Source organism: Primulina tabacum, chromosome 15, assembly GCF_025594145.1.
Source record: "Primulina tabacum isolate GXHZ01 chromosome 15, ASM2559414v2, whole genome shotgun sequence".
Lineage (NCBI taxonomy): Eukaryota > Viridiplantae > Streptophyta > Magnoliopsida > Lamiales > Gesneriaceae > Primulina > Primulina tabacum.
The window spans coordinates 29,419,228-29,430,443 of record NC_134564.1 but is presented as its reverse complement, the minus strand read 5'-3'; the positions used below and the strand labels follow the sequence as shown (position 1 = coordinate 29,430,443).

The following is an 11,216-nucleotide window of genomic DNA, read 5'->3' as shown; positions in this document are numbered from 1 at the left end:
GTGACGCTTCTCTCATGTGATTGCAAACCAAATGTAAATAATGTTCGAAAAGTTTCATATTTCAACAAGGAGGTGATAATGGAAAATTTAACACGACATGTCTAGAAAAATCATTCTGTGGAAATTGGTATTGATCGTTCTCAAGCTCAAATTACGACATTATCATATCAAACGGGTAACGACACATTCCTAAGTTATGAAACAATGAGGCAAATTTTGCAAAATCAATAGTATGAGGTCTAAACAATTTGCACAAGACGTTCCAAATCGTTGAAATTCAACATATAAATTGAAGATGGAGAGATCAATCTTATACCTCAAAACGACAAGGGAAAATCTAAGGTTAATGAGCTTATAGTTTCTCCATTTCAGTTATACCAATAGAACTTGGAGAAATTGAAAACAAAAATAAGTATCAAATCAGCCACAACCCAACTTGATACCAGGAAATCAGAGGATATGAATGAAACCAAATTCCTATACCAATGAGGTAAAGAAATGGCATCGATTTGGAGCTCTTGCTTCAGTTAATATTACAGCACCCATTTTCTCAGAAATCTCAGCACTAAAAAAATGGATTCAGGAAGCTGTTCAAGAAACTTGGAAACTGACTATTATTTGTCTAGAAAAGACATTATGAAGCTCTATTTTTTTAGTGCAGTACCAGAAATTGTCGGTAAAATCTCACATGAAGTCTTTCATTCATCAAGCTTATGAGACCTGACATGAACATCTAGAAGTTTTTCAAGGACCCTCCAGAGAATGAAACACCTCTTATTTCATTATTTACTGAAAACAACAGCTCTACTCAAAGAACATGGGATTATGGGTCAGTCTCACAAAAATGGACATTCAAATTCTCATTTAAGTTTTATCAAAATTTTGTAAATTAATCTTTTATGTTAAATATTATGACATGAAAAATTATAGGTATGCAAAATATATATATTAAAAGAAAATAAATCTTATATGGAACAACAAGCTGCCGGGAAAAAAAACTCGCCGAAAATTCTGCAACGTGGGTCATAGGGAAAATAATCAGAAGGAATCTGCCCGGAATGTCCGAACCAGAAAGATCCAGAATTCGAAAAGTGATTTCGGCACGGATCTGATCGAAAACATAATGAGGAGAAAAGTTTAAGTGGTGACGGACCACACAAGTCACGATTTCCTCAGGAATCATATAAAAGCAAAATATTCCTCTATGAAGGTAAAGAAAACATATTATCCAACCACTTTATTAGTGGATGATGGATCACTCAACCACCACAATATGACAGACTATTAACAAAAAAGTGATGTCGGTCTCAACTGTCAAATTAATTTATAAATTTGAAGTCTGGATTTCAAATCTACCAAGACGTCTATATGTATCAGGACAAAAAGAAAATGAAGACAATATTCAACCTCTTTATTTTTCTTTCAAAATAAAATTTGTAATATTTTCAGTTTATGCGTTTTATGATTCAAGCTACGATAAGTAGGCAAATTTCTTTTGTTCTACAAGATGTTACTAAATAATAATATATTGCGTGAATAAAAAGAACCAAGGCTCACTGCTTCTCCCATGAATTATTTTCAAAAGTAAACTTCTTTACCATACACAATGAAGTAAGAAACGAGCCATGGTTGTGCTAATTACAGTTGAAGGGATCTACATCAAGAACCATCTGTTGCGACTGTGTGGTTATGTTGTGAAGAGCAATATACAAAACCCAGTAGATATAACCCGAAGACATTCTGGTCAAAGAGGTAAAATGTTTAATTTATTATACGAAAACATGATGTGCTATAAATATATAGACATGCTCGATAGACATAACAACGTCACGTACCAAACATGAGCTCAGTGATGATTTTGTAAAATTTTAAAAGGAGGGAACTTGAACTAACTTTTGATGGGCAAGAGAGCAAAGTCTAAATGAATCTAGGATTTAAGATTTATTTGAAATTTGCTCATAATTTATTATACTTCATTTATAAGTACATCAAATTTTTTTTTTGCTAGTTATACTATGTTAGGTATATATTTAGTCTAAAATTCAACATTACTTAAAATCCACTAATGTTAGTTATCTTATTTGGCCTTGCGTGTCACTTAACATGCCAAAAAGTTATCTTGCATCACATCAATTTGTATGCCAATAATAAAGGTGATTGGGTTTGACCAATTTTTTATGTTATATTTAGATCGGTCAAAATAGGTTAAGTTTGGCCCGCCTTGGCATGCATGATATTATTTAGGGATGTGCAAATTCTTTGTTAAACCAATAAAACTGATCAAAATCAGAATTTTGGTCGGTTCGATCAATCTATTTTTTTTTGGAAAATATTGGTTAAATCGGTTCAATCGGATCTGTTTCGGTTTTGAATGTAAAAAATCAGCAAATCGATTAAACTGATATTATATATGTAATTATTATTGGATTATACTTTTTATAATTTGTATTTTTTTTGTATTGGACTTTAAACATATCTAAAAAAGAGTATTGGATGTCAAATAATAGTCTAATTTTATTATTACCAGTCCTAAGTCATTAAAATTATTCCACAACTTTTATTTATTTTCCACAACTTTTATTTATTTTAATTTATTAAGTGTTTTACTTTAATAAAATTAGATGTTACCGATTATTTCGATCGATATTTTATCGATTATGTTTAATCGGGTTTAATGGCTAAATTCGGTCGATTTGGATAGTCGAAAAAAATTCAGTTTGTTCGATTTCGATGTTCTGTTCGAACCAACTTAAATATTATTAAAAACAATCTAAGTTAGATTCGTCAAAGGATGAGTTGTGGTTGATTTTGGATTGAACTGCCCGATGACTCGTTTTGACTGGCTCTTGTTTCATTGGAATTTTTTTTTAATCATTATTGAAGATGTATGTTTTATTTAATTCTTGAACTTATTATGAAGTTAGAATAGCCTGAGGTTTCAAACAAATATAGATATGCTCAATCGAACTAAAGATTTTTTTAAAAAAATGTTCCATTACATCTTAACGTATGCCATTTTATTCTGCTTTGCTCAAATTTTATTTGGTCTTTAGTTGCAGATTTTGATAATAAAATATACAACATTTCCGAGATGAATAGTCGGATGAAACATCTGAAAATATATGATCAAATGCTCTGAGAACAAGCAATCACTTCGTTCACCCAACAGCTCTTCAAACAAACAAGCAATCCTAACTCCCGAGTTGATTTTTTTTTATCTTTTGTTTTTTTTCTAAATCAACAATGGCTGCTTCTCTGTGTGTCCATACGTTCATTTCCTGTCCGAAGCAAACCAATTCAAGGATATCGCTGTACAAACCCATCATACCCATTAAAGTTTCCGCAAGACCTTACTGTGAGAATTCAAAATTTGCCGTTAAATGTAGTTTAGGTGAGGATTTTGAAGAATCAGCACCTGTGAATGTTACGGTTCCGGATGAACCCATATGGGAAAATTGGTTGGCTACAGCAGCAAGCTTGTATCCACTTTATGTGACTACTGGAGGGCTGGTTGCTTGCTTCAAGCCTTCTGCTTTTTCTTGGTTTGTGGAAAGAGCTCCCACTTCGTATAGCTTAACTCTCGGGTTTATTATGCTGGCTATGGGGATTACGTTGGAGCTCAAAGATTTGGTCAACCTATTCATGCAAAGGCCATTTTCCGTGAGTTTATGTACCCTGCTCTCTTTTTCAACGAGTGTCTCTATAGCCCGCAATTCGATTTAAAAGGGTGAATTAAAAATTATGTCAAAATCATATCTTTACTGTACTGGAAGAAAACTATAAAAAATTTAAAAGGAATGAACATCCTCCCAGCTAATCCCTACCCCTTTTTCATTTTATGATGAGTGCTGTACTTAGGTTCGAGGTATGATCATGAGCTAGCCTAATTTCCTGTCACTAGTCTCTAGTGAGTGTGTCTCGATTAGTTAGTTAAAACTCGACTCGAGCTTGGGTTTGAGTTGCTAAAGTGAAGCTTGATCGATATTCTTTCAGGTTGAAGTAGTACTACTGAAATTTAAGTTATTGTTTTTCTAACACTGTCCATATTATTATTTTACCTTTAAGTTTTTTTTTAATATAAATTTCGCATTTAAGGACTAATTTTATAGAATTGACGGGTATTTTTCTTGTAGTAACTCGAGCTCTATTGATGACTTCTCGAGCTTATGAAATGTATTATGATTGCACCATTGATATATATTGCACTATGATTTTTGTGATTTTGAGCTTCAACGAGATCCTATTCTCTGGATAGCCTATGGGTTATTTGAAATTCAGGTCATCTAGAGTCCTGGACTGCGATAATTGTAATGCTAGAAGAGGACAATGTCTTGTATTATAGTGATATATTCTCTATTTTTCTAAGCAATCAAAAGTAAAGTTGCTCAAATTTCTAGTATGATGGGAGATATCCATCTAAACATGATTAACCCTGTTTCTCTTCTCTCTTTTTTTTTTTTCTGTCGATTCTGAATTGGTTATCTTGGATTCCTTTAAAGCTTTTTTTACCGCAAGCTAAAAAGCAATATAACTGAATAAAGAACCAAACAAAAAATATGCTATTATGATTGTGATGTTGCTGATTGATAATTTGTAAATTAGACTGTGTATCATGGTTAAACCGTGTACAACTAATGAATCTAGCTCGACTAATCTTTCATGTAGCTATTACTGGTTTATCCAATATCATGATTTATATCATCTATATATCTCTTGTATCAGATACTTTACGGTTGCGCTGCTCAATACACCATTATGCCCACTTTTGGCTTCGTAGTTAGCAAGATTTTGGGGCTCTCGCCTTCCCTCTCAGTAGGTTTGATTTTACTTGGTAGTTGCCCCGGTGGTACAGCCTCCAACGTGGTAAGATCCTTTATAGTTCGAATGCAATGAATAGATATATTATCAAGGAGAAAAGCAGAAGAATATTTATATGACTCTGTCACATTTTTTTCTAGTTTGTTAATAGTGGATAAAAATATTTTAAATCTTGATTTTACCATTATAAAACTGACCTTTTTAAGATAATAACTAGATTAAGGATTCCTAAAATGGACTCCAATTGTGGAAATGGTCTAAAGAAATTTTGCTGAGGTATTTGAAGAATAAGTAGCCAGCCTCTTACAGTTCTCACATGCTATTGACATAGGTGCATGGAATGAATATTTTATTGTCAGCATATAATTTATTTTTATTTTCCTTCGTCTCTGGATATGAATGTTCTTAACACTCATTTTTTGAAGACGGAGAGAATTTTTCTTCTCAAGTGCAATCTTATTTATGGTGCCTGATCATTGGAAACTAATCAATAATTTATTTTAATGTTTCAGAGTCCTGTTTGCTTGAACTTTCACTGTTGTTTATTTAACTATGTTAGCGATTTTTCCTCCAATAATTGGGATTTTTTTTATTACGATGCTACACACACTTTTAATTTTTTATGCAGGACTGCCACCTGTTAGTTTTGTTTAACCTTTGAAAAGTTCTGATTATATTTTTCCTCTAGTAAGAAAACAAAAGTACCATTTCTTTTGTGGAATCATTTTTACAGGTGACTTTAATTGCTCGAGGAGATGTACCGTTGTCCATAGTAATGACAGTTTGTACCACCCTTGGAGCAGTGATTCTTACACCGCTTTTGACTAAGATTCTTGCCGGAACCTACGTTCCAATTGATGCTTTTAAACTCTCCATCAGTACCTTGCAGGTGAATTACCACAATAAACCTTTCATTTTATGTTTGTATGTTATTTCAAACTTTTTTTTTTGTTTAGGTGGTGGTTGCTCCTGTTCTGCTAGGATCCTGGCTACAGAGCACATTTCCTCAAGCTGTGAAAATGGGGACTCCCGTTGCTCCTTTGCTAGCTGTCTTAGCATCCTCACTTCTTGCTTCCAGGTTTGAATTTTGCCGATCGTATTGTGAAAACTCATTTTCTGTGGATATTTTCTATAGAACCAAGCGTCTGACATCGAGGATACTATTTATAGGACTAAATGGCTGCCGCCGGTTTATTAAAATTGATAATTGTTAGTCTCGAATATTTTTAAACCATACAATAGTCCAAACACATGTTTCAATCACTATGTGTCACATTAGAATGGCAATTATTGCTAGATCTATGTTTTCTCGTTTTCTCTCGTCTATAATTACTTTCTGAATTCGTGTTTTGTTTTTTCAGTGTTTTCTCGGAAAATGTCATTCGTATGAAGTCTTCATTAATTGGTACATTAATACCATCTGATGCATCTTTGTTACTTCGTGTTCAAGCAATACTCTCTTGTGAGTTGGGAGTTGTGGTACTCTCAGTACTGTTGCTACATTTTGCAGGTTTCTTTGTGGGGTAAGATACTCTTTTCTTTTCTGTTGCTGCTTATCCCACATTAAATTTTTACTTCGTTATTTTAGTTTGACTGAATGGAGTGCTCGGTATAGTACGGTAACTGAGATCTCAGGTCCATTTCTTATTAAGCGGAAGTGACTTGAGTGTTAACTTCTTGTGTTTCACAGGTATTTAGCTGCTGCTTTAGGTGGATTTAAGGAGCCACAACGGCGTGCGATTTCCATAGAAGTAAGATTTCTGAAATGCTTAGTTCTATTCAAGAGAGTTTTTTTTTTTTTTTTTGACAATCAGCATTTGCAAGTACTATAGCTTCTCTTTCGTGAGTTTCAAGTTTAAAATATTTGCAGTAAACCTTTATCATTAGCCGCTCAGGCGTAGTTTCTACAGTTCACAAATGATTTTGACCAGTACTCCTTGTGCTTGCATGGGTGAAAAATCTGTTGGAATATTTTAAAAAAATTAGTCACGGCTCGTTTGTTGCAGGTTGGCATGCAGAATTCATCGTTGGGAGTGGTTTTAGCAACGTCCCATTTTGCATCATCAATGGTTGCGTTACCTTCAGCTATATCCGCGGTACTAATGAATATAATGGGCAGCAGTTTAGGTTATTTTTGGAGGTACAATGATCCTTCTGATCTAAAGGAAGTGGCTCAGAAGTGACGCGAAGACATGGAGCAGGTTTTGTAGCTTTAAGGCCTTAAGCTCAATGTATTCAGCTAGTTTACCTGCACTTTGAATTCTCTAAACGCCCCCACCTTGTTCCTTGCAATATGAAAGCGTAGCAAATTCTTTCAATAGTTCAGGTCTCTGGTATTGTGATGGGATTATTACTCAAAATCCCATTTAATCAACTTTGCAAAACAAGGCCTGATTTTGGACACGAGAAGCAAAGACTCCGCGGTTAGTGAATAATACCCTTCTACGAGCTGGATATATATCTAGATCATCATTTCGTATGTCAAAAATAATTTTTTTTAGAAATATTTGTGTTGCATCCAGTGTTCTAAATGGCGGTCGAGGCAGGCCATCGAGGCGGTAGGCGGCCCTCGACCGCACCGCCTATGCATAAGGTGGGTGTTTTAGGCGGTCCAAGCTATACGACGTTGGGGAGGCGGGTCGAGGCGGCGAGCAGGCGGGCTTGGCGGGCGAGACGACGAGCAGGCGGGAGAGACGGGCAGTCAAGATTTTTAAGTTGTAGTCAACAATTTTAAAAAACTAGTCAACAATTTAAAAAATCTTGTCAAAATCAACTAATTTTAAATATCAAAAGGTTAATACACCTCACTTTTTTTATTTTATTTTCATTCGCAAGTCTCAACCACCACACACAATTTGCCGCCCACCGCATTTTATTAATTGCACATTATCTAGATTATATTATATTTTATGCTTAAACATTATTTAATTACACATTTTACATAAAAAAAATGATGACTATTTGTGATTATATTGCATGATTATCTATAAAAAAAACACTTAAAAAAATTCAACCGCCTAGACACCGCCTGAGCACCGCCTAGGCGGTCACCAACTGTTCCGCCAACGCCTCCCAGTCATTTACAACCTTGGCTGCATCAACGATACGTCAAAAGGTCTTGAAGTCTCGTAGCACCAAGTTGTTTGGGAGGAAACTGCAGAGGTGGATATGGAGTATGATGAATGCTTGGTGAATGATCCATCCACATGCAATGACCCTTGCAACAAATACGCGCCTCCTGGCTTCTTGCTATCCGCACAATGTTTCAAAGCTCAGAATCACACCGATGTCTACTTCTGTAGGTGTATATACAGATGCCCTCATAGGTTTAGAATTCACAACACATCATCATGTTTTGTACAAGCCTATCATTGCAAAAATAAGGGTAATTTTATTAACTTCTTGGGTTTTTTCTTTTCTGTCTTTTTTGACGATTAAATCGAGCACCAAAAAGCAACTAAAGACATATATCTCATCAGAAACCGAGGTGGCAATTTCTTGAGTTTGAGATTCAGTCGTAACAAACAATGGTTAATTTTGATAAATGATGGTTACTTAAAATGCGATATGGGTCGTGGTGATACTCCCATAAGGATTCGGGTCGTCTTTAACCCGGTTTATTAAATGGGAAGCCCAGATCATAGCCAGCTTCCCGGGCATTCCATTTCTTCCCGGGCCATCATCATAGCCCGGGCTCTCATGCAAGCTCCCGGGAACTTTCTACTCGGGCTACCTCGAGAAGCGCACCATACTCGAGTGTATCGGTATGGGCATTCTTATCTGTCAGAACTACAGGGGTTTGGCGTGTCAGAGAAGCTATCAGAGGTAGGGTGGCTTGACAGAAAGTCAACATCAAAGGCTATGAGTGGTAGGTGTACACGAAAGTCGAAGTAATCATGATATTTCCTCCTATAAATAGCAGGTATGTTTCTCATTTAAAGGGGGGGAAAATCCTGAGCATTGGCACTCACATATATTCGCACATATGTCGCCATTTTCTCTCATCTTCAACCTGCTGACTTAAGCATAGGAGTGGCTACGCCAGACACTCCTCCGGCGCCCATTCACGAGTTCCTTTTATTGTGTGCAGGTCACGATCGAAGTCATCTATTTTGCTCATTTTCCTAAACAACACTATAAATTATTGATTTGGTCCGTTGGAGCCCCGTACCCGGCTCACCCATTTTAACGGGATCACATCATTGGCGCCGTCTGTGGGAACTTGAGCTCAAGACGTAGATATGGTTTCCATTCAAAAGTAAGTCCGACCAACTCGACACACAGATCTTATATGTGGATTTCATATGGGCTCAAAGCTCAGCAGCTATCCCTGATTGGCATGAAGATCATTTACTATGCACTCAGTAGCATACAGCTATATTAGTCACCTAATTTAGCTCAACCAAGAGAAGTTTCACTCTACCAGAAATGAATTCGGATTCAATATTTTCAGGTTAGTGATTTGATTTTTAATAAAACTAGTATAGCAGGAGGAGCAAAAAGGTTGAAAGTCCGGGAGGTATGAGGCCCTGGCACATTATCTTATGTCCGGGAGACACGAGGCCCCGGCACATTATCTAAGCCCAGGGCACTACACCCTGGCTCGGGGCTCCGCACCTCGACCACTCCCAAGTCCCGGGACATGCTCCCCGGCCCAAGGCTCCGCACCTTGGTTATTCATAAGCCCAGGGCACTACACCCTGGCTCGGGGCTCCGCACCTCGACCACTCCCAAGTCCCGGGACATGCTCCCCGGCCCAAGGCTCCGCACCTTGGTTATTCATAAGCCCAGGGCACTACACCCTGGCTCGGGGCTCCGCACCTCGACCACTCCCAAGTCCCGGGACATGCTCCCCGGCCCAAGGCTCCGCACCTTGGTTATTCATAAGCCCAGGGCACTACACCCTGGCTCGGGGCTCCGCACCTCGACCACTCCCAAGTCCCGGGACATGCTCCCCGGCCCAAGGCTCCGCACCTTGGTTATTCATAAGCCCAGGGCATACACCCTGGCTCGGGGCTCCGCACCTCGACCACTCCCAAGTCCCGGGACATGCTCCCCGGCCCAAGGCTCCACACCTTGGTTATTCATAAGCCCAGGGCACTACACCCTGGCTCGGGGCTCCGCACCTCGACCACTCCCAAGTCCCGGGACATGCTCCCCGGCCCAAGGCTCCGCACCTTGGTTATTCATAAGCCCAGGGCACTACACCCTGGCTCGGGGCTCCGCACCTCGACCACTCCCAAGTCCCGGGACATGCTCCCCGGCCCAACGCTCCGCACCTTGGTTATTCATAAACCCAGGGCACTACACCCTGGCTCGGGGCTCCGCACCTCGACCACTCCCAAGTCCCGGGACATGCTCCCCGGCCCAAGGCTCCGCACCTTGGTTATTCATAAGCCCAGGGCACTACACCCTGGCTCGGGGCTCCGCACCTCGACCACTCCCAAGTCCCGGGACATGCTCCCCGGCCCAAGGCTCCGCACCTTGGTTATTCATAAGCCCAGGGCACTACACCCTGGCTCGGGGCTCCGCACCTCGACCACTCCCAAGTCCCGGGACATGCTCCCCGGCCCAAGGCTCCGCACCTTGGTTATTCAAAAGCCCAGGGCACTACACCCTGGCTCGGAGCACCGTACCTCGACCAATCTAAATCCCGGATTAAGATCCCGGGTACTCATTTGAAGTTATCGGTTAAATCACAACACTTAGAAAATTTCCTAATTATTTTGTACACAAGAAATTATATTACTCGGGTCTTTGAAGATTTATCAGGATATGACTGCAAAAATGATAAAGGGAAAATGAAGATTTCATTAAAAAAAAAAAAAAAAGGCCCGAAGGCCGAGGAATTACAAAAAAGAGCGGGAAAAAGAAGAGAAACGCAAGTACAAATCCTATTCTATGTTCGGGTGCGCGGACCCTGGCTGATCTTCTTCGTCCTCGGAGTCTTCTTTCTCCTCCTCCCCGGCCTTTGGAAGTGATGCAATGGCTAGCCTAAAGTCTGGGAAGTTAGACTTATCCTTAGGCAAGAGCCCGGCCTCTTCAAATTGTTTGCTACATTTGTTGAAACCAGTCTTGAAAAGAGGATAAGCCTGATCCTCAACTGCTGCCCTGAATTCTGAGGAGGTGAGGAAGGAGGTCTGAAGTTGCTCCCTCTTTCGCTCAGCCTCAGCCAGAGCCTCCTCCGCGGCATCCGCCCGGGACGTCTGCTCAGTCATACCCTCTGCCAGGGATTTATTCTTGCCTTCAAGAAACGAGACGTGTTCTTGAAGGGATTTCTCCCGGACAAGACTTTCTTGTAAATCATCCCGGGCTACATCCAGGGAGGCGTGAAGGGCAGCCTTTTCTTCTTCATGGAGCCCTTTCAGCCGGGCAATCTCTCCCTGGAGGCGATCGTG

General features: G+C 39.3%; 1 protein-coding gene across 1 annotated transcript; it reads left to right on the top strand.

The window, feature by feature from the left end:
• Window positions 1-3,045: 3,045 nt before the first annotated feature.
• LOC142527748 (putative sodium/metabolite cotransporter BASS2, chloroplastic) lies at window positions 3,046-7,262 on the top strand. The gene is made up of 7 exons (XM_075632664.1): window positions 3,046-3,660; window positions 4,723-4,863; window positions 5,552-5,707; window positions 5,775-5,896; window positions 6,180-6,341; window positions 6,509-6,569; window positions 6,825-7,262. Exons 1-7 carry the CDS (start codon window positions 3,244-3,246, stop codon window positions 6,999-7,001), a joined length of 1,236 nt encoding a protein of 411 aa, XP_075488779.1. The 5' UTR covers window positions 3,046-3,243; the 3' UTR covers window positions 7,002-7,262.
• Window positions 7,263-11,216: the final 3,954 nt, after the last annotated feature.